At 36.6% G+C, this 25,389-nt stretch overlaps 1 protein-coding gene across 1 annotated transcript in view; it reads left to right on the top strand.

The window, feature by feature from the left end:
* The window catches only part of Dus2 (Dihydrouridine synthase 2), a 105,948-nt gene that overhangs the window by 57,723 nt on the left and 22,836 nt on the right, over positions 1–25,389 (top strand). The window contains exon 7 of the mRNA XM_090414159.1: positions 6,250–6,371. Within this exon, the coding sequence (XP_090270285.1) occupies positions 6,250–6,371 (122 nt within the window). The remainder of the gene's footprint in view (positions 1–6,249; positions 6,372–25,389) is intronic.

Genomic DNA, 25,389 nt, shown 5'->3' with positions numbered 1-25,389 from the left:
GCAATATAATATAGGAATCATGTAACAGTTAATTCCTGAAACTTCACCTCAGTACATTACAGTGACCTAACTGATTATTAGTCAGGAATCTTTTACTTTATTCAAGATTTCACTGTATTCCAGTTGACTCTGATTATAGTCAAACTAACTCATAGAGAATGTATTCTCTATCATTATAACAAAACATTCTTACAGGAATGGTTTGTTATAGTGATAGTTTTCTATAGTGAATTTCTTTTAGCACAGCATTGTACTTGTAAGTCTTCTGTCTGGAATTTTCAAAAATTTCTTATAATGGTGTTTGCTGTAGTGAGATTTGACTATAATTTTTTCTATGCACTTTTTTTTCCCAATGTGCTACTTGTTTCATTGGTACTGTAATCATCTTCTACTTAGTTATTACAAATATGAGTAACTTATAGAATTTGCATTAAACAAAACATATAGAGAATGCTTGTTACAGTTCTCAGGCTAATTTAATTATAGTTATAACTTAATGCATAATCTGTGAGTGACATATCTAATATCATCTTTTTTGTTGAATTGACTTACATAAAGTGCTGTATGCATTGTTTATCAATGCACAAAGGGCAAAATATTTAACCAAGATTGTGCACATATGGTTGTAAATCATGTCTTCATTTTTATTGAATTAAGGTGGGATGCATATCATCATTGTGGAAAATGAGTAGTCATCTGTAGTCAGGAATGGAAAAAGATGGAAGGAACTGAAGCAGCCATCTCTCTTTCTCCAGCCATTTTCAGTCTAGCAGTGGACTGAAAATGGCTGGACAGAGAGAGAGAGAGAGAGAGAGAATATCATCTCTGTAGCTTCTAAAGGAAAGTGCCTTTGCAGGGAATGCATGAGATTTTTGTCTCAGTCTAAATAACATTATTGTATGGAATACCAATTCAAAGTTATGTTTTTCTGTTTTCAGTGTCTTTTATGTAATTTCTTATGACAGGCTATCAGGCCATCATAAGAGCGTACAAACCAGTTTATATACAGTGGTACCTTGAATTGCGAGTTACTTGGTCTGCGAGTATTTTGCAAGACGAGCAAAAATGTTTAATAAATTTTAACTTGATAAATGAGCGAGGTCTTGCAATACAAGTATTACCTATACGCTTTGTCTGCCAAGCGTCATGTGATCACAGGCCGCTCGGGATTTTGGGTTATCATCTCGCATGTTCGGTTTCAGTCGGCATACCTCATTCGTATAGTCAATGTTCGTGCTAGCGTTGTGACCGTGTGTGTGTAAAGCATTTTTTTATTTTGTGTCCAAATGTAGCGACTGTTCTTTATTAACTGTACTACGACAATGGCCCCAATGAAGAAAAGGGTTGAAAAGGAAGGCTAAGAAGAAGGAGATGATTACGGGAGAAGTTAAGAAGAAATCATCGGGAAGCACGAACAAGGTATGCAAGTGGCTGCTATTGCAAGATTTTATAACAAGTCTATGTCAACGATTTGCACAGTAAGGGGGGGGGGGGGCTAGATGTAGCAAAAGGAGTCACGAGATTATCAAAGCAACGGCCACGTATTCTGGAAGATGTAGAAAAGTTGCTTTTGGTGTGGATAAACGAGAAAGCAACTAGCAGGTGATACTGTGACCGAGAACTTGATCTGTGAGAAGGCAAAGGCCTTGTACTCTGACCTCATAAGTAAACTGCCAGGTACGTCTACAGAAAACGAAGAAGGCTTCAAGGCGAGCAGGGGGTTTTGATAACTTTAAGAGGAGAGGTGGCATCCATAGTGTTGTGAGACACAGAGAGGCTGCTAGTTCAGACGCAAAGGCAGCTGTGGCGTTCGTTGCCGAGTTTCAGAAGCTCATGGTTTCCGAGTGTTACCTGCCGCAGCAAATTTTTAATTGCGATGAAACAGGGCTTTTTTGGAAAAAGATGCCAAAGAGGACCTACATTACAGAAGAAGAGAATGCAATGCTCGGTCACAAGCCCATGAAAGACTGTCTCACCCTTTTGCTGTGTGCTAATGCAAGCGGTGATTTCAGAGTCAAGCCCCTGCTCGTGTATCATAGTGATAATCCATGAGCCTTCAAGAAATGCAAGGTGCAGTAGAGCCAATTAAAATGTTATGTGGAGGTCCAACAGCAAGGCTTGGGTTACTCATATCTTGTTCGTTGAGTGGATTAACGAGGTCTTCGCTCCTGCAGTGAAGAAATACCTTTTAGAAAAAAAATTGCCACTCAAAGTCTTGCTGATTATGGATAATGCTCCTTCTCAGCCTTGAGGACGCCTTACTGGAAGAATTCGAGTTCATTAAGGTCAAGTTCCTTCCTCCCAACACTACTTCATTACTCCAGCCCATGGATCAGGATGTCATTTATAACTTTAAAAAGCTTTACACCAAGGCACTATTTCAGCGATTCTTCAAGGTGACCAAAGGAACTAACCTTATCCTCCAAGAGTTTTGGAAAAATCATTTCCACATCGTAAACTGCGTCAAGATCATCGATAAAGCCTGTGATGGGGTCACCAAGAGAACCCTTAATTCTGCTTGGAGGAAACTGTGGTCTGATTGTGTCGATGGGTTTGCTCATGAACAGGAGCTGCCAGTTGTCGATGAAATTGTGTCCTTGGGGAAGACCATGGGACTGGAGGTGAATGAGGACGACATTCAAGAGCTGTTGGAGGAACATGGCCAGGAGTTTATTACTCACAAACTGATGGATCTGCATTGCGAGCAACAGCAAGAGGTTATGGAGGAGATCTCGTCTGAGGAGGAGGAGAAAAAGACGGAGACATCCCTCTCTGTAAAATGTGGGAAACAGTGCAAAATTTTGAAGAAAAGCACCACCTGAGTAAGGCTGTGGCAGTGCAAGCAATGAATCTGTTTAACAACAATGCAATGTCATATTTCTGTGAAATCCTCAAAAGGATGCAAAAGCAAGTATCATTGGTTAGGTTCCTTGTTAAAGTCGCACAAAAAGAAAAAGTCAACAGATAGCAGTGATTCCGTTAGTGACAATGAAAGTCGTCCTACCCAATACAATTACTGTAATATGTAATTGTAATGTAATTAATAAATTCGATTACTTTATGTATATTACATTTAAATAATAAAAATATAAAAAGGTATACGAAGGTATGTGTATTTTGTATTAATCATTTTTATATGAATATTTTTGAGTTTTGGAACGAATCTGAGTTTCCATTATTTCTTATGGGGAAATTCGCTTTGATATACGAGTGCTTTTGATTACAAGCACGTTTCTGGAACGAATTATGCTCACAAACCATTGTACTTCTAATTTTTTGACAGGTGGAGGTAATGGTTTCAGTGATTTGAGTAAGGAGTGAACTTGTGTAGCGAAAGCAATTTTACCATTATTGGCATTAAAGATTCTGGAACTGTTCAACTGGAATACTGTTTATGGCCTCCAGTGACTTTTCTTTCACTTCATCCGTATCAATGAATTGCTGCCCTTTCATGGTTTTCTTTATCTGTGGGAATAAAAAAAAAGTCACATGGAGATAATTTTTTTTGATCCTCTGTCAGTAAACGAGGCACAAATTTAGCAGATCCATGTTTCATTTGCAAATCTTCTGTTAAAATTTGCTGGCACAGACTCCATGAAAAATTCCTCTCTTCAGAGACTTGCTCAGTGGTCTTTCGATGATCTTCATTTATTGCCTGGCTAACTTTTTTGATGTTTCATCATTTCTGCTTGTCGAAGGTTGGCCAAATCATGGTTGGTCTTCAACTTACGTGTCCCCTTTTTCAAATAGGAAAACCACTCGTAGACTTGCATTTTACATAAAGTGTCATCCTTAAAGGCTTGCTGATGCATAACAGTAGTTTCAGCTGCAATTTTACCCAAAAGAAAACAAATTATCATGCACACTCCCTGTTCCTTGTTATCAGCCATCACAAAATCGCCAAATATGCTTGTAAGCACTAACAAAAAAGCAGCCAGAACAACGAACCAATTCATACAGGATGATGCCACTTGCCAGACTGGTGCAGAAAACTGCACACTCAAGATGCCTAGTGACATCATCCATAACTAGAAAATAATGTGCTCCAAGTTCAGATTCCTCTTATTTGGGGGATATCCCCCCCCCCCCCATACATATATACACACGAGGTGTCACAATTTAATTCCCCAAATGGCCTGCAAGATCAGATCGAACATAGTTGTGATTGCAGATGTAAGATTTGTGTTCAATATGGCCTTGCACACCATGTATTAGACACAATTCACAGGATCTTCTGGAAGAAAACCACCATGCTCCACAATAATAAATTTAAAAGAGAAAGACTAATTTTGGAATCTGCAGCCGCAGCAGTACTCGGAAATTAACTTAATCTAAAGAAATACGGATGCATAAAATTTCCCAAAATTTAGAAAACAATAATCATAAGATGTCCCAGTTTACATCCCAGGTCACCTACAAACAAATGCCCATAAAGGGCACAGCACCTAGATAGGACTTTTAAAGTCACCCATGTGCTTCATTATTATGTTCATCAGTATTGTGTTGTCTTTGTGTGTATGTATTACAAGTGTTATTTGCACTCCCTGAAGATGTCTCAATGACTGAGACAAAATATTGGAAGCATTCAAATTAGTTATTAATCCTTTCCTAATGCTGTCAATACTCCATTAAACCTCCAACGTGATATCCTCCTAGCACTTAAGCCATAGCACAGGCATAGTGAATTTCCTTTAGCACTACATTGTGTCTATTGAGCTTTGGTTAAGATTTTTTTAGTAGTTTATTATAATGATGTTTTCTGCAGTGAAAGTTAACCTTATTAGGTATTACTGAGAGTAACTTCATACCTCAAGGGCTCACTTTAGTGAGTACAGGCATGGAAAACCCAAGGTATTAGATGCTGGACCATGCCTTACTTCATGTAATATACATCTGTTATATTATTCTGCAGACTGGTCCCTCCCCTTCTTTCTTTGCTTCTTTCTCCTCTCCTTGCTCCTTCCCCCTTGATGCTATTAGAGTATTCGAGGGGTAGGGGTGAATCTTTCTGAGATTCACCCCTAGGAGAATCTCAGAAAGGAGGTGTCTGAGGGAGAAGAAGGTTCTGGAGAAATATGTCAGGTTGGTGCAGGAGATGTACAGAAATGTGAAGACAAGTGTTCGGACCTGTCTGGGACAGACAGAAAGTTTTCAAGTAACAGTTGGCTTGCATCAAGGGTCAGCATTAAGTCCGTTTCTGTTTAATATTGTGATGGAGGAGGTGAGAGAAGATGCGCCTTGGACAATGTTGTATGCAGATAACATCTTGCTGTGTGAAGAGAAGAAGCGCGAACTAAACTGGAAAAATGGAGAAGTACTGGAAGAGAGAGAGAGGTATGAGACTGAAGTAAGACAGAGTATATGTGTTGCACAGTGGGCGGCGGCCAGGAGACAGATCTGGAACTGGAAGGTGAGGGACTTTAGATACTTAGGTTCAACAGTGGAAGAAGATGGAGGAGCTGAGAAGGAAGTGAGATGCAGGATACAAGCGGGTTGGAGGAACTGGAGGGAGATGGCTGGAGTGTTATGCAATAAGAGGGTGCTGATCAATCTGAAAGACAAAATCTATAGGACAGTAGTGAGGCCAGCTATGATGTATGCTATGGAAACTGTGGCCCTGAGGAAAAATAACATCAGCAGGATGGAAGTAGCAGAGTTGAGAATGCTTAGGTGGATTTGCGGTGTGACCAGAGAGGATCGTCTGAGAAATGACTATGTGAAGGAAACAGTGAAAGTTACGAACTTAAGAGCAAAGATACAAGAGGCAAGGTTGAGATGGTTTGGTCATGTGATGAGGAGGGAGGACGAATATGTGGGAAGAAGGGCCATGCAGATGGACGTGCAAGGAAGGAGGAAGCGTGGGTGGCCAGAGAAGAGATGGAGGGACCTGGTGGAAGAGCACTTGAGGATGAAGAACTTGGATGTGGTGACAGCCCAAGACAGGAGGATGTGGAGGAGACTCATCATCAACAATGATCCCACTTAAGTGGGAGAAGCTGCAGAAGAAGAAGACTGAGAGTAACTTCACATTAATAATTTATTATATACATTCTGTACATATTTAGTCTGGTCAGACTAAAATTTTATTTTATTTTTTATTACAAAACCACAAGTTTCGTGTTCTTTAAATAAAATATAAATATCAGACTTGTGGTTTATATTTTAATTATGTGCTTCTCAGATCATACAAAACAGTCATCATACCAAACAATATCGCCTTATTCAGATATTTGTTTTGTTTATTTTTAGGCAATTGATTTTGATAATAATGCTATCAATACAAAGTACTGCATCCAGCAAATATTAGGTTCCCTTCAAGATTCAGATAGAGGGAGATTATTGTTAAATGCTCAACAAATGGAAGAAATATGGTAAATGAATTTAATTACTGTATGTTTTGCTTTATATTTGAAATTATATAAATTTGTTATTACATTTAATACTAGTGAACCTGAAGGCAACATTAAAATATTGAATTTGTGCACATTTTGTAAATTATGGTTAAATCTTTGAAGTCTGAACACTTCAGTAGCTTAAAAATAAAGTACCAAATGAATATTTTTATTTCCTTTTATTAATGATCACTAAATACCATTAAATTGCATTGCATATTTATCATAATCAAATTCCTGACTTATACCCTCAAGAGATGTTCAGGATATTATGATAGTACTACATGAAAAACTTACCGTATTTTTCGGACCATAAGACGCACCTTTTTACATAGAAAAATCGACTGAAAATTGGGTTGCGTCTTATGGTCCGAAGGTAACATAAAATATGAATCTTTACACTGTACCAAAGCTGTTAGCGAAGTTCAATTACTGGTGCAATATGTTAATAAAATTAGTAAGTATGCCACTGAAGGTAGGTACCTAAGTTTTCTCCGTTATATACCTACCGATTTAGAGCGTCAATAGTCATTAGTGCGTAAACATATGCGCTTTTGTATGGTTCATTTGAGTTATTTTTTATAAGTTGTTAAAATTTTTATCTTAAAATTAGAAAAAATGAGTGTAAAACAACAAAGACTTTCATATAACGTGAGTTATAAATTAAATGTGATAAATTATGCAAAACAATATCGAAACAGAGCAGCAGAAAGACATTTTGGTCCACCACCAACAGAAAAAATGGTTCGTGAGTGGATAAAACAAGAGGAACAATTAAAACTGCTATATAAGCACAAGAAAACATCCTGTTCACACCCACCTAGAAAAATGGCCAGAATTAGAAGTACAAACGAAAAATTGGGTACCACATCACCGAAACATGGGAATATCCGTTTCTACGAAAATGATAATTTTTGAAGTGAAAAGATGGATTACTGCTAATGGAACTTTAGATTTTACCGGATCGCCGTCTTGGTGCTTTAGATTTATGAAAAGACACGGGTTATGCATGCGTACAAAAACCACTCTAGCCCAAAAAATGCTGGCTGACTATGAAGCTAAAATTATAGAATTCCATAGATTTGTCATATCAGTAAGAAGGAAATTTAACTTTGAGCTTAATCAAATTGCGAACATGGATGAAGTGCCTCTAACTTTTGATGTTCCTTCAAATTGGACTGTAGATTCAAAAGGCAACAAATCAATAGTGATCAAAACAATCACGAAAAACTTGCTACACTGTAGTTTTAGCTTGTTGTGCGGACGGAACAAAACTACCCCCCATGTTAATCTTCGAGAGAAAAACGTTACCGAGAGATGAAATTCCTTATGGCATTATTATCCACTTTCAAGATAAAGGCTGGATGGACAAAACAGGAATGAAATTATGGATACAAAAGATATGGGCAAAATGTCCAGGTGCATTGTTTAAAAGGCCTGCGATGTTAGTGTGGGATCAATTCAGAGTACATAAAACAGAATCAACCAAGAAGCTTCTAAAAGAAATGAACACAGAATCAGCTGTCATTCCTAGAGGCCTTACAAGTGAATTATAACCCTTAGCTGGATCTATTAATAAACCATTGAAAAATTTTATGCAGGAGGAGAGGAACAAATGGATGGCAAAGCCAAATTACGATGTTACAGCAACAGGATGTATGAAACGGCCAAAAATTTCAGAAGTATGTACCTGGGTGAAAAATTCATGGGAAGCTGTGAAAGAAGAGACGATTATAAAGTCATTTAAGAAATGCGATGGATGGTACTGAAGATGATGCAGTTTTTGAAGGGAGTGACAACAATAGTTCAGACGAAAGTAATGCGAACGGTGACATTAACGAGACAAGTGATAGTACTGAGAGTGAAGATGAACTGAATATTGCTAATACAAATGATTGTAACAATAAATAAAAATTGATTTATTTATTGTTACATAAATTTGTAAATTTGTTACATAAATTTGTAAATTTGTTACAAGAATTTGTAAATATCTTTATATAATAAAATATTTTTTTCTAAAAATAGTCTCATAAATTTGGGGTGCATCTTATCATACCTAACTTCCTATCAACAATTTTCCTGCATATCAATCTGTTATCTGTCAAGACTCTTAACATTATCAGATCTTATATTTCTGTCTTCTAAGGCATTGGTTCTTAACCTTTTTCCACTTGTACCCTTTTAAACCTATTTCTATAAATTGTATCCCTTGTTTTCAAAATAGCCATTTTTAAATACTGACACTTTTGTTCAGTGCCTATCTTAATGCAAAATAGTGTAAATGACTTGTTTTTCTGCCATTACTGATTATTTTTCGTGTACCCCCGAACAGCATAGCACGTACTCCAGGGGTACGCGTACCACTGGTTGGGAACCAATGTTCTAAGGCACTTTTAACTGTATCAATACACCAGTATCTTGGTCTTCCTTTGGGTCTTTTTCCTGCCAACCTGGCAGAGAACACTTGTTTTACTAATCTTTCCTCTTCCCATTCTATTTAAGTGACCATACCACCTGAGATTAGCTCTGCTAACACATTCCTGGATGCTAACAATGCCATGTTCTTTACTAATATCCTCTTTTTTTTTTTAATAATATTGCTATTGACACCATCTTTTCATGCCCTTAATCTTTCTCAGGACTTGCATATCTGTGGTCTCTAGTCTTTGGTCAAGTGTTTTATTTCTAACCCAGCTCTCAGATCCATATGTTAAAATTGGTTTGAACACTGTCTTGTATACAGCTAATTTAGTATTTTGATGAATTTCCTTTATTCCATATAAATTTATTCAGCTGGCTTCCTATCATACTGGCTTTGTTGATTATATAGTCTATTTATATATTCACTAAAAATCGAGCCTAAGTAGCTGAAATGTTTTACTTGTTCTATAGGTTCTCTTCGCAATGCAGTTGATATTTTCATTGTTTCTGCCTATTTTAATTGTCTTTGTCTTTTTAATGCTCACCTTCATACCATATCTGTTACAACAGTTATTCAATTTAGTCAGGGAATCTTGCAGACTTGTACTGGACTTATTTAAAAGTATTACATCATGTGATGTGCATAAAGTAAATAGCTGAGATCAACATCTCCAATTTTGATATCAGGTTTAATACTGCTTTCCTTCATAATGTGATTCATATAAATAATGAATAACAGAGAGAGAGAGAGAGAATGCATATTTAAGCATTAATTAATATGAAAGAAGATTCAAATAATTTCCCCAAATCTTATTGATAATCGATGTTTATTTGTAAACAATTTTTAAGTTTGTAGATTAACATGCTTTCAGACATGTATAATGATATACACCTTTTCACTACTTCATCATCATCAAATTCCTGTCTTGTACTCTCAAGGGGGTGTAGATATTACAGTATTACATGAAAAATTTACATCATTACTAACTTCCTATCTACAATTTTCTTCCAAATCAGTCTGTTACCTGTCAAGACTTCAACATTATCAGATCTTATATTTCTGTCTTCTAAGGCTAAGGCATTACTGTATCAGTCCACCTATATCTTGGCATTTCTCTAGGTTGTTTTCCTGCCAACCTAGCAGAGAACACTTGTTTTGCTAATCTCTCCTCTCCCATTCTGTTTAAGTGACCATAGCACCTGACATTAGCTATGCTATGCATTCCTGGATGCTGACAATGTCAAGTTCTTCATAATATCCTCGTTTTTAATATGATATTGCCATTGATGCCATCTGTTCATGCCCGTAATCTTTCTCAGGACTCTCATATCTGCGGTCTCTAGTCTTTGGTCAAGTGTTTTACTTTTGACCCAGCTCTCAGATCCATAAGTTAAAATTGGTTTGCAAACTGTCTTGTATACAGCTAATTTAGTGTTTTGACTAATTTCTCTCTTCCATATAAATGTATTCAGTTGACTTCCTACCATACCAGCTTTGCTGATTCTGTTGTCTATTTCCATATTTAATTTACCATCTTCACTAAAAATTGCGCCTAAATAACTGAAATGTTTTACTTGTTCTATAGGTTTTCCATTCAAAATGCAGTTGATATATTCAATGCATCTGCCTATTTTCATTGTCTTTGTCTTGTTATTGCTGACCTTCATACCATATCTATTATAACAGTTATTCAATTCATTCAGGGAATCTTGCAAACTTCTAGCAGATTTATTTAGAAGTAAAACATCGTCCGCATAAAGCAAAGAGCTTAGATTAACATCTCCAATTTTGATATCAGGTTTACTACCACTTTCCTTCATAATGTGTAGGTTATGAATAACACAGGGGATAATGTACATCCTTGCCTGACACCAGATTTAATATTAAACCATCTTTTTGTACTTCCTTCAATTCTAACTGCTAGCTTACAACTCAAATAAAGACTAAGTATTGCTTGATATAATGCCACATTGTTAACTGTAACGTTTTGAATAGCTTCTCTCTTGGCATCTTGTCATATGCTTTTTCAAGATTTACAAAACTTAAATACACCTCTATTGTTATATTTCCTCATGGGATGGGAATATTGTTATATTCCCTTCCCATGATCTTTCAACTATTTGTCGTAAAGTGAAAATCTATTACTATTATTATTACTATTATTACGGGCAACTCCAGGGAGTCATTAGACTCATCGAGGGAGGCCCCAAATCATATTCATCACAACTATCTGACATTCATACAGTATCTATCATACCTCGCCTTAAACTCATTCACTGTCACAGCATCCACTACAGACTCAGGGAGCGCATTCCACTCATTCACTACTCTAAAAGTAAAGAACCCAGCTCTAACACCTTTACTAACCACACTTTTGCCCAGTTTCCATGGATGTCCCCTAGTCCTCCCACAACCAGCCCTGTTCTCAAAAATATCTTCTGAATTAATTTTATAGAAACCTTTCAGTAATTTGAATGTCTCAATCATATCTCCCCTCCTCCGCCTATCAACCAATTTTTGCAACCCACAAATCCTCATCCTGTTCTCATACGGTTCATTCCACAGACCTGCTATCATCTTGGTCACTCGCCTCTGGATCCTCTCCACCTCCTCCCCATCAAGAAGAAACCTAGGTGACCAAATCTGAGCACAGTAGTCTAGATGGGGTCTTATCAAGGCTCGATAGAGAGGAACAATAACCTGCTTGTCTCTGCTTGTCAACGTATTCTTCAGCAACCAAGTGATTTGATGAGCTGTTTTGGTCACTTTTGCAATGTGTCCCCTAAATTTCAATTCCTTATCCACCAACACTCCTAAATCTCGTGCCTCATCAATTTCCTGGAGCTGGGTTCCACCAATGCAGTAAACTGCCGCCAATCTTTTCACCCCAAAATGCATAACCTTACATTTTGCCACATTAAACTGACATCCATTCTCCTTAGCCCAGACCTCCAATCTATCCAAATCATCCTGCAAAATTTTGACATCATCTGCATTCACTATTGCCCTACCCAACTTCGCATCATCCGCAAACAAATGAACTGTTCCTCTCAGATCATTTCCTATATCATTTATGAACAAATTAAACAGCAGTGGTCCAAGAACAGATCCTTGTGGCACACCACTAGTCACAGGCCGTCTTGTGGACTCTACTCCCGAGTAAACCACTCTCTGATATCTCTCCATCAACCACCCTCCTATCCATCTCACCAACCCTATGTCCATTCCCATATGCTGCAATTTACTGATTAGAATTCCATGTGGAATCCTGTCAAAGGCCTTGGCAAGGTCCAGTAGAATCACAGTAAACCCATTACCCTTATCCAGTTCAGCCGTCACTGTGTTATAATACGTGAGCAAGTTACTGAGGCATGACCTACCCTTCACAAAACCATGCTGTCCCCGATACAGTATCCCATTTTCTTCTATCCAATCTTGTATTTTCCTCTTGACTATTTTCTCTAAGACCTTGACAATGATTCCTGATATTCTAATCGGTCGGTAATTTACAACAGCAGTCTTGGAACCACCTTTATGCAGTGGAACTATTTTCCCCTCTTTCCACCCGCTCGGGACTAACCCAGACCCGAGACTCAAATTAAACAAAATGGTCAAGGGTATTGACAATTCTTTAGCTGCTTCTCGTACAACACGAGCTGGTATACCATCCAATCCCACAGATGTATTGACATTGAGGTTATGCAATAGACTACTCACCTCCACTTCATTAACCACAATTCCCGTATAATCTACTGGGTTATTCGTTTCTGCAATGTCACCACCTGGATGATATACTTTTGCAAAGTGCTCACTCAGTAACTCAACTATCTCAACTGATTCAGTTACCTCCCTACCATCGGCATTCTTTAAAATCAATCTGCCATGTACATTTTTCCTTTTACTTGCTACATATCTAAAAAACTGTTTAGGATTCTCTTTAGCCTGCATGGCCAATGTTCTTTCGTAATCCTTTTTTGCTTTTCTTACCACACTCGTCACCCTTCTGGCCTGCGCTTTATACCGTTCATGTGCCTGCCGGTCACCCTTCTCCTTAAATTCCCTCCATAGTTGTTTCTTTTTTTGCAACTCAAGCTTAATGGTGTTATTCATCCATTTAACCCCTACTTGATTTATTATTCGGACTCTAGGTATACAGTCAGCCATTGCTTCATGCAAGCACTTCTTAACTACCTCCCATGCACTATCAACTTCTAGTCCTTGCAGTTGTACATGCCATGGCACTGAACCAATCAAACTCCTAAGCTTGTCGTACTTTCCCGCCCGATAATTCCACATGTATCCTGTCTTAATTGAAAATTCTACACCTTTAGCCACCTCCCAAGTTAAGACCCTATGATCACTCTCACCGATTGGTGGCAATGTGGTTATATTTGTTACAGCCAAATCCTCAGATGTAATTACTAGGTCAAGCACTCTCTGACCACTAGTATTTTCCATTACATGCTGTCGCAGATAGTTATCCCTTAATAACCGCATAAAATCCAGTTCCTTTCTCCCGTGTGTCCTCTCCTCACTCCAATCAATGCGACCATAGTTGAAATCTCCCATAATAATCACCCTCCTTCCACCCATTTCTTCTATTTGCTTGTGCATACTGTCTGATCCTGGCATCGTCTATTTGGCCCAAATTCAGCTTGTTCTTCACCAAGCTTTTCTTCCACAATCTTTCTCAACCGTTTCTGAAGTATACTTGAATAAATCTTACTAGGAACACTCAATAGGGAAATACCTCTGTAATTCTCACATTCAGTTTTATTTTCCTTTTATCAGTTTTATCCTGTTCAGTTTTATCACATTCAGTTTTATCCCCTCCAATCATCGGGAATTCGTCCCTATGTCCAGGCTTTCTGAACTATGCAGTGCAGCCACTGTAAGACTTTATACCACCATACTTGAGCATTTCTGGTTGAATATCATCCACTCCTACTGCCTTTCCACATTTCAGTTCTTTAATGGCTTTTTCTACTTCAAGTATGGGTACGTATTCCTGACTGTATTCCTGTTGAGTGTTTTTTGCCACTGTGCTATCACCGCTTGTTTCATTTAGCAATTTTTTGAAGCAATTACTTCATACTTCAAGGATATTTTTTTCTCCAGTTTTCATGTCAGTTTTATCATCTCTGATTCCTTTTCCAGCACTCTTTCCTCCATTTCTAAGCTCCTTAAACTCCAGAATATCTTGCCACCTTCTTGTATTTATTTTCAATGTTCTTACCAAAGTCTATCCATGACTTTTCTTTAGCTAATTTTACACAATGTTTCGCTTTCTCACATTTGTCTCTGTATTCTGTAAGAGTAAAAGCTGACTTATTTGCCAGGAACTTTTGATATGCTTTCTTCTTTTCCTTCACTGCCTCTTTAACTTCCTGTGTCCACCATGGAGTTCTGATTTTTCTATCCTTGCAGACCACCTTTGCCACAGGCCGCTCTGCCTGAATCAATCAATGTTTTCTTCGGAACTTGCCACTGAATCTCCAAGTTTTGGTTCCTGTTCTCAAACTCTTTCATTTTTTCTTGAATAATGTTTGTGTATTTTAGTCTACAGTTCACATATGAGAGCTGCTTAACTTTTATTTGCTTTAAAACTTTCTTAAATGTTATTCTTTTCAATATGAAATTCAATTTTATTCTGCTCAAGACTAAATGGTGATCACTTCCAATTTCAAATCCTCTGTACACTCTGTCCTGCACCAGGGAGAAAACATCACTATCAACAATAACATAGTCAATGAGACTTTTCTCCTTGCCCCTTCTCTCCATGTGAATTTGTGTGCATTTTTATGTTGGAACATGGTGTTAGTAATAACCAGTCCATGTCCTGAGCAGAAATTATTAGCTTTACTCTTTTCTCCAAATTTTCCCAAAATATTTTTGTATGTGTGACAATCATTTCTTACTCTGCTTGTTAGATCCCCAACAAGGACCAACGTTTCCTTTTTCATTGTGTCAGTTGCTTTCTCTAAAGCCTTAAAGAATTCCTCCACTTCTACATTAGTAGAACCTTCTGTCCGACCATAGGCACAAATAAGTCTCATTGTCCACTTCCTCATTTTGTTATTTGACCACATCACTCTACTTGAGACTGCCTGCCATTCAAGATTAGCCTCATATTTAGTGTTGAATACTATGGCTACTCCTTCTTTTCCTTGATTGTCATTGCCTGAATATAACATTTTGTATTTATTGCTCAGAAAGATCTCACCAGTTTTTGTCTTTTTTGTTTCAGTCACCCCTATTATGTTGATCTGGTACTTATCAAATTCCTCAGTTTGGCTCCATTTCTTTGCCATTCAGGCTTCTTATATTGATAGTACCAATTTTGAACTCTGTTGATGTTGAGTTGGGGTGTGTTTTAGACTTGCCACTTGTATGTTGGCTTCTGGATTACTTCAAACTTTGTACCTCTTCTTGAGATGACTACTCACATTGATGAGACTGCAATAAAGTTCAAAACCAGCTTGGTAGTGGCCTTTCTCATAATGCTTAGCATTATAGCATTATACACCTCCAAAAAGGATGTGTGGTTTGCATTATGGGATATTAAGGCAATTAAATTAATGTGAAGTCACTAGCCTCTGAATACGAGTAGCCTAGTCATGATGATACTTCATGTGCAAACTTTGTTTGCTTACACTTGGATAAAGGATTAAACAAGAATATAATTTCTTGAAAAATTTAATTTAAATCATTAAAATGAGGAAAGGCACTTCCACTGGTTTGCTTACTTGAAGGTGCAGTTGAAATGTCATAAAAATAATAAATTGTGTAATGCCTTTTAATTCTCTGAAGAGTGAGTAAGCAATTTTTGGAAATCGGTAAGTAACCATTCTGCCCTTAGCTATTGCCAGTAGCTGAACTCATGGCTGTCGATGATTTTAGAGGAATCAGCACACGATAGTTCAACAGACAACTGCTGCCCTCTCTTGATTCTAAACCCTAATACTCATATTGTTGTTTGAAATAGTGAGAGTTGTATGGTTGATTTTTCTGAGATTCGAGGTTTAAAAATTTGTATATCTAGGAGAAAAACTTGCTACTTCCTGTGCCAGAGATTGACTCACTTGAGAACCAACTGAAAAAAAAGATTTCTCTAGTTGGCGACTAAAACTAAACCTATAACAGTCTTTGTTTAATGGACCTGATTACAGTACAGAATTTTTCCAGAAGGCATGTGTCAAAACAAACTGGCTTGCAAAAAAGTACAAATCAATTGCAGATCATTCAATAGCTGAGCCCATGGCTGTCGATGATTTTAGAACTATCAGGGTATCATTTGAGTATGTTTTAGAAGTCATTGGGCTGATAGGTTGGTGAGTGTGAGTTACTGATAAAATTGTTATCAATCTGTTGGCTAATTTTAAGGAAGAAAGTCTTCCAAGCTATTACATTTGTATGATCAGCTCCTGACTGAAGATCACTGAGAATATGTGGAAAATCTAGAGGCATTTCAGATACAGCCTGCAGTCAGCATTTGGTGATCCACTAGCCTAGTGCCTCTACAATGTGTATCTTATAATAACTTAAAATGACCGAGTGTTATGATGCATATGGATGATTCTTTGCATTATACCTATTTTAGAAATTTATAAACAAAAAATAGTAATTATTCTTAAATTTTCATAACATTCACATCATTTTAAGAGAAGTAATTTAAATGTATTAATTATTTTTATGTGGTTTAAGCCAGAGTTCAGAAAAATACAGCCTGTGAGCTAAGGATAGTTTTTAAATGATTTTCATGACAGAATCATGGATTTGTTCTTTCAGTATCCATAAAGTAGTGTTAATGTGACACCATATCCATCCATTCATTAATGTATTGTCTATGGCCACTTTCATGCAACATGTGAGTTGTGGCAGTGACCATATGTTGCATTCTTGTTGCCACTGATGCCACTCGTACTGTACAACAGTAGTTTGAGTTGTCCCACACATTTGTTAGTCACATATATCACAAGTATATTTATATATCAGTGAATATTGGGACATATTTGTTTATATTCAATGTAAATGCCTTCCAAGTGACCAATATGCTAAACTAAAATATTTTGCTCGTGGATTAATTTCATTATTTGGCACTCCCTATCTGTGTTAAAAGATATTTTTAAAGGTAAAATATAAAATCTCATTACAGATCAACTTTATCTTAATGGACATTTGCAATTGATTTTGATGATTGGGAATCCTACCTTGAACCTGTAAAACTTGATGTAGCTTGGAAGTACCAAAGCGCTTTACATTGATTTTTACAGAGGTCAATTTTCTTGAGATTGTTACAAAAATAACTTTGTATGTCTCTATATATTTTATGCTAAATATTAATGTAAATAACCCTATGGGAATTGACTGTACTTAGCTTTAACAAAAATTTCTAGAATCTAAAAAAACAAAGGCAATGCTTTGCCACCGGAACTTTGTATAACAGCTATGTACAGGGTGTCCCAAAATTCACGCAAGAAGTAATTTTGATAGAAAACACAGGTTTTTAATTAAAAATTGTAATTTATTATTGATTCATAAAGTATACAGTATAGGGTTATGCATGGAATAGCATATCGGGTAAATGGCCTCTGTTGGATTCTGAATGAAGAGAAATTTAAATTATTAATACTCTCCTCAGAATCCAACATAATCCACCATGGCAAAGGCTACATTTGTAAATATTATTTAATGTAAATCACTTGTTTATAATTTAATATTCATATAACTGCCTTTAATTTTATCTAATATTTAATTATTTAATCAAGAATATATGTATTAATAGTAGAAAAACTCTGTGTAAAAAATTATCAATTACAAGTTCTATATTAACATAGAAATAAGCTAGATAGCTTGATAATATTTTAACACAGAGTTTGTAATTGATTATTTTTTTATCATAGGCGGGAAGAAGGGATATAAAAAGGGAAGAATGCTGAAAATATATTTAGAGATTAGTTTAATTAAGAAAGAGAGAGAGAGGATTGGCATTAGGTTGGAATCGGAGCTTTCGGCATTTGGGAATCGCAGTGCGATAATAGCGAGTCGGCAAGTCACTCAAGCAGCTAATAAAGTTTACTAGTCGAGAGGCGGTTAGCTAATAAATTGTAGAATAACAATTATAGCTACAGAAAACAGCTGAGTGACTACTAAATAGACTAGCGATATTTGAGTTGAGATTCAATTTCAGGGCCGACCTTTCAAGGACATACAGAACCTTGAAGCAAAGCACAGAGTTATTAGCGAATAGTAGAGGCTGTAAAGTTGGGGTTTACAATTAGCTGTGCTTAGAAATATATTGCCTAAAAGAATTAATTGAATGCAGGAGGAATGAACAACTGTGCATATAAAACCTTAAGTTATGAATTATTGTGTGTTGCCTTAATTCATGAGTGATCAGTAGTACTTCATGCAAGAACGTTTGTTTATGTGTATAGTGACCGATGATTAATTCAGTTATTGCTTAGAAGAATTATTTTAATGAGTGCCGTATACTGTTTAAGTGTTTACAGTAATAAAAAGTGTTTACGTATAAGTAGGTGAAGAAAAAAGATTATCGGTAAGATTATTCCAACCGTTAATATTCCTATACGGAGAAGTGTGAGAGTTTCATTTTAGAATTTCCTTATACTAACAGTAACTATTGCGGAAATTAGCTAAAGTGTAAATTTCTAAGTGTTTGCTTGTGAAGAGGTATTACTGCAATTTCTATTGTATTTAAAACTTAAAGAACTATGAGCTATTGATGTGAATGATCATTAAGGAACTTTATTAAATAGCTAAAAGGAACTGTGAGAAGACTATTACAGATAACAGAATTACCATTGTCTGAGTTTGCATGACTTTATTATCAGAAAGGCTGAAGTGTATATAATAACTTGTTTAGTATTTTGATCTTAAGTGTATAATTTGCGATTATAAAATTAAATGTTTGTTTTTGTTAATTAAAAAAAAAATTTTACAGAGTTTTTCTACTATTAATACATATATTCTTGATTAAATAATTAAATATTAGATAAAATTAAAGGTAGTTATATGAATATTAAATTATAAACAAGTGATTTACATTAAACAATATTTACAAATGTAGCCTTTGCCATGGTGGATTATGTTGGATTCTGAGGAGAGTATTAATAATTTAAATTTCTCTTCATTCAGAATCCAACACCTCCACGGCTTTGCTGGCATATATGCACTCTTTTGTCAAAATTTTCCATGACCGTTTTGCATAAATGTGGCTGAATTTCGTTGATACAGCGCTCAATTTCCTCCTTCAAGGTGTGGGTGGTCGTGGGCTTGTTGGCATAAACCTTAGACTTCAAAAAAACTCCAAAGAAAAAAGTCCAACGGCATTAAGTCACATGATCTGGGCGGCCAATTTTGATCACCAAAACGGGAAATTACACGACCAGGAAATGACTCATGCAGTAATTGAATTATTTCTCGGGCTGTATGGCATGTGGCACCGTCTTGTTGAAACCACATGTCGTCCACATCCATATCTTGCAATTTAGGCACAAAAAACTGGATTATCATGTCGCGATAGCGAGCACCATTAACTGTTATTGCCTTACCAGCTGCATTTTCGATGAAGAATGGACCGATGATGCCTCCAGCCCAAAATCCGCCCCAAACAGTGACACTTTGTGGATGCATTTGTTTCTCAACAATCACTCGTGGATTTTCTGAACCTCAAATGCGAAAATTTTGTCGATTAATGAAGCCATCAAGATGAAAATGAGCCTCATCGCTGAAGTTGATTTTGTTCGAAAAATAAGCATCCACTTGTTGTTGTTCCATAATCCATCCAACAAACTCTCTTCACTGTGTGTGTGGTCAGTAGGCTTCAGTTCTTGAGTCAATTGAACTTTGTAAGCATAAAGATGCAAATCATTCGTGAGAATACGCTATAGAGAGCTTCTCGAAATGCCCAATTCAAGACCACAGTGCCGAATTGATGTTCCTGGACTCTCAGCAACACTCTCATGAACTGCTTCAATGTTTTCTGTTGAATGACTTGTTGAAGGATGGCCAGAGTGTATAAGATCACTAAGTGATCCAGTTTCCTTGAATTTTTTAATTAATCTTTTCACAGTTGATGAAGTTAAATCACTATTCCGACCATATTTTGTACGAAAATTGCGAACTGTAGCTGCCAAACCTTCATTATTTTTAAAATATTGCTCAACAATGAAAATGTGTTGTTCTTTCATGTAGCTCCATTTTTAATAGCCCTGAACTGTCAGCTGTCACGCTGTCTTTTTTTTTCTCATTGGCAACACTTTACCGCACAAATGGCACTAAATTTAAATCTTGCATGAATTTTGGGACACCCCTTATAAGGGCAGAAGAAAGTTGTTTACGATTTAAGTGTATGAGAAAGTTGTTTGCAAGCTCTGCATATAAACACCTTCAAAGTCAGTGTCAAAGAGATCAGCAAGGTTCAGACAAGTTTCTCCTGCTGACAAGATAAGATTAAAGGAGTACATGGAGGAGAAGAAAGAACGGGTCGGTCTTAACAGAAGATCAAGGAGTAGTGCCAAATTCTTCAGGGGGGTTACAACCCTTCATGTAAGGTTTCAGAGAATGTGAAATAAAAAGGGACCATCGCGAGGGGCAGTTAGAACCAGGGAAGGGGGCAGTCAGAGTTATCAGAGAAGGGAAGTTAGAATCATCAGAATCGGCAGCTAGAGGCAGAAGCTCCAGAAGTAGAATCCAGAGGACAGGACATTATGGCGAGCCATGCCAGTGGAGAAGCCGATTGGAATGACGAGAGAACAGGCGACGAACAGGGGTGCTTAAGGGTCAAAGCTGTATAACTGAGAGGAGACCTCCACATAGCCTTTAAAGGAATGCGGAAAACCGACCAGGGCTTCTGACCTAATGTCCAATCCTCACCTTCTCGTGGTGCACCCTGTTGGGTATCTACTTTGATACTGAACGAACGAGGATGGGCTGGCAATTTGGGATTTAGCCGACCAAATTGTATTCTTATTGGTTTAACCAAAATAAAAAATGATGGTACAACATGACAAAATTTCATGCCGGCTGGGGCGTCGCCCGGTTAAACAAGGCCCCCGTTGTTTTCACCAGGGAACCAGGGCGAACAGCGAAAAGTCAGCTACTGGAACAAATCTGAAAACAAACCCCAACTCAACATCGCCAGAGTTAAAGATCGGTACTATCAACATAAGAAGCCTGAATGGCAAAAAAATGGAGCTAGCTGAGGAATTAGATAAGTACCAGATCGACATAATAGGGGTGACTGAAACAAAAAAGCCCAAAACTGGTGAGATCTTTCTGAGCAATAAATACAAAATGTTATATTCAGGCAATGACAATCAAGGAAAAGAAGGAGTAGCCATAATATTCGACACAAAATACGAGGCTAATCTTCTTGAATGGCAGTCAGTCTCAAGTAGAGTAATGTGGGCAAATATGAGAATGGGGAACTGGACAATGAGACTTATTTGTGCCTATAGTTCCACAGAAGGTTCTACTAAGGTAGAAGTGGAGGAATTTTTTGAGGCTTTAGAAAAAGCAACTGACACAATGAAAAAGGAAAAGTTGGTCTTTGTTGGGGATCTAAATAGTAGAGTAGGAAATGATTGTGAGACATACAAAAATATTTTGGGAAAATTTGGAGAAAAGAGCAAAGCTCATAATAATGGCAAATATCTGTTGGATTTCTGCTCAGGACATGGACTGGTTATTACTAACACCATGTTCCAACATAAAAATGTGCACAAATTCACATGGAGAGAAGAGGCTAGGAATAAGAAAAGTCTCATTGACTATGTTATTGTCGATAGTGATGTTTTCTCCCTGGTGCAGGACACCAGAGTGTACAGAGGATTTGAAATCGGAAGTGATCACTATTTAGTCTTGAGCAGGATAAAATTGAATTTCATATTGAAAAGAATAATATGTAAGAAAGTTTTAAAGTGAATAAAAGTTTAGCAGCTCTCAGATGTGAACTGTAGACTAAAATACAGAAATATTATTGAAAAGAAAATGAAAGAGTTTGAGAACAGGAATCAAACCTTGGAGATTCAGTGGCAAACTCTGAAGGAAACATTGATTGATTCTGCCAGAGAGGCATGTGGTGAGGTTGTGTGCAAGGATAAAAAAAATCAGAACTCCCTGGTGGACACAGGAAGTTAAAGAGGCAGTGAAGGAAAAGAAGAAAGCATATCAAAAGTTCCTGGCAAATAAGTCAGCTTTTACTCTTACAGAATACAGAGACAAATGTAAGAAATCTAAACAGTGTGTAAAACTAGCTAAACAAAAGTCATGGGAGGACTTTGGCAAGAACATAGAAAATAAATATCAAGAAGGTGGCAAAATATTCTGGAGGTTGTTGAAGAAGCTTAGGAATGAGGAAAGAATGCTGTAAAAGGAATTAGAGATGATAAAGGTGAAATAAAAACAGGAGAAAAAGATATCCTTGAAGTATGGATTAATTACTTTGAAAAACTGCTAAATGAAACAAGCAGTGATGACAGCACAGTGATAAAAAACACTGACCAGGCATGCAGTCAGGAATACATATCCATACTTGAAGTAGAAAAAGCCATCAAAGGCTTGAAATGTGGAAAGGCAGCAGGAGTAGATGATATTTGACCAGAAATGCTGAAGTATGGTGGTATAAGAGTCTTACAGTGGCTGCACCGCATAGTTCAGAAAGCCTGGACAGAGGGACGAATTCCCGATGATTGGAATAGAGCTCTCATAGTACCCATATATAAAAAGGGAAATAAAACTGAATGTGAGAATTACAGAGGTATTTCCCTACTGAGTGTTCCTAGCAAGATCTATGCAAAGTATACTTGAGAAACGGTTGAGAAGAATTGTGGAAGAAAAGCTTGGTGAAGAACAAGCTGGATTCAGGCCAAATAGAGGCTGTCAGGATCAGATCTTCACTTTACGACAAATAGTCGAGAAAGCATGGGAATATAACAAAGATCTGTATTTAAGTTTTGTCGATTTGGAAAAGGCATATGACAAGGTGCCAAGAGAGAAGCTATTCAATACGCTGCAGTTATATGGTGTGATTGGGGCATTATATCAAGCAATACTTAGTCTTTATTTGAGTTGTGAGTCAGCAGTTAGAATTGAAGGAAGTACAGGAAGATGGTTTAATGTTAAATCTGGTGTGAGACAAGGATGTACATTATCCCCTCTGTTATTCATTATCTATATGGATCACATTATGAAGGAATGTGGTATTAAACCTGATATCAAAATTGGAGATGTTAATGTCAGCTCTTTGCTTTATGCGGATGATGTTATACTTCTAAATAAATCCGCTACAAGTCTGCAAGATTCTCTGACTAAATTGAATAGCTGTTGTAATAGATATGGTATGGAGGTCAGCAATAAAAAGACAAAGACAATGAAAATAGGCAGAATCATTGAAAATGTCAACTGTGTTGTGAATGGAGAACCTGCGGAACAAGTAAATAAAACATTTCAGCTACTTAGGCACAATTTTTACTGAAGATGGTAAACTAAATATAGAAATAGACAACAGAATCAGCAAAGCTGGTATCGTGGGAAGTCAATTGAATAAATTCATATGGAATAAGAAAGAAATTAGTCGGAACACTAAATTAGCTGTATACAAGACTGTGTTCAAACCAATTTTAACTTATGGATCTGAGAGCTGGGTCAGAAGTAAAACACTTGACCAAAGACTAGAGACCGCAGATATGAGAGTCCTGAGAAAGATTAGAGGCGTGAACAGATGGCATCAATGGCAATATCATATTAAAAATGAGGATATTAGGAAAGAACTTGACATTGTCAGCATCCAGGAATGCGTTAGCAGAGCTAATCTCAGATGGTATGGTCACTTAAATAGAATGGGAGAGGAAAGATTAGCAAAACAAGTGTTCTCTGCCAGGTTGGCAGGAAAACGACCCAGAGGAAGACCAAGATATAGGTGGATTGATATGGTACAAAGTGCCTTAGACGATAGAAATATAAGATCTGATAATGTTGGAGTCTTGACAAGTAACAGACTGATTTGGAGGAAAATTGTAGATAGGAAGTTAGTAATGATGTAATTTTTTCATGTAGTACTGTCATATCCTGTACACCCCTTGAGGGTACATAGCAGGAATTTGATGATGATGATGATGATGAAATCACTGGCAGGAACTAGCATTAGTTTATGTATGCTGCTTCCATGTTAGGCAGTTGCATTTTCATAAAGCTTATACAGCATGTTAATTGCAACTTTTTCAGTTGAATTTTATTTGTGAAGTGTTTAAATGATATTGAATATCTCAGATGTAATTCAAACTGATTTCAAGTTATACTCTCATATTGATCTTTTTGCTTTACATAAATTGTGTGCTTTCTATATCCATTGACTGTATTATAAACAGCTGTTATATGTATTTTCTGGAATTGAAAATTTTGAAAGAGGATATTAGGATAAATGTGTTTAAGTAACTGCCATGTTTAGTGTTACAGTAAATCTGTTTTGCTTACATGCAGCATAATCTGTGGAAGAGGAGTGTTTTTCCATTATGAGCATCATTCCAGTTGTCTAATTACAGTAATTGTTGCTAAATATAGTACATAAACTAAATATCTCTGTACAGTAATCCCCCTTATTCACGGTTTCAGTTACCTGTTGTCAATCCCGGAAAATATTAAATGGAAAATTCCAGAAATAAACAATTGGTATGTTTTAAATAGCATGCAATTCTGAGTAGCATGATACCGCCTGTGACGTGAATGATCCCTTTGTCCAGCATATCCACTCTGTAAGAGCTACCCACCCATTAGTCACTTAGTTTCTGTCTTGCTTATCAGATCAGCTGTCATGGTATTGCAGTGCCTGTGTTCAATTTCACCCTTATAGTATTTTACTACTTTTATTGCAGTATATTGTTATAATTGTTCTATTTTATTATTGTAGTTAATCTCTTACTGTGCCTAATTTATAAATTAACTTTATCATAGGCATGTATGTATGTATAGGAAAAAACATAGTTATATACAGTTTGGTGTTATCGGCAGGGGATCTTGGAATGTATCCCCTGGGTGATGGGGGTGGACTACTTACTATATTTAGTGATAAACAAATCTACTTGTTTTTCTTGCTTCAGCAGTATAACATCTGCTGACGTTTGAATGTTTTTCACATTATAACAACATTTTATTCCAGTCTTTGGAAACAACAACAACACTATTAAAAATTTACCTGTTCTTGAATAAAAACGAATACTTCTATATATTATAAGAAGTAGTTAATCTACAACAAAATACTAGCATATGTGAGATATCTATTATTGATAAGACAGAAGTACCACTGACAAAAAATAAAAATAATGTAGGATTCACAAAAAGATGCATAATTTCGATGATTGGAAATTATTTATGTATCCTATTACTGTGTAAAAAAGTGAATACTGATCCTCAGTAAACAAAAGAACATTTTTAGAAAATGAAATGTATAATTGAAGTGAAAATGAAGTTATAAATGAAACAGAGAAATAAATACACATAACAAGCACAACAAATTTTACAATATGATTTGCTGCTCCAATTCATCCACCTGTA

Source organism: Typopeltis vanoorti, chromosome 24 (genome assembly GCF_054136105.1).
Source record: "Typopeltis vanoorti isolate ZY-2024b chromosome 24, IOZ_Tvanoo_1.0, whole genome shotgun sequence".
Classification (NCBI taxonomy): domain Eukaryota; kingdom Metazoa; phylum Arthropoda; class Arachnida; order Uropygi; family Thelyphonidae; genus Typopeltis; species Typopeltis vanoorti.
Note: the sequence above shows the minus strand (reverse complement) of the source record. Positions and strands in the feature narration are given on the sequence as shown.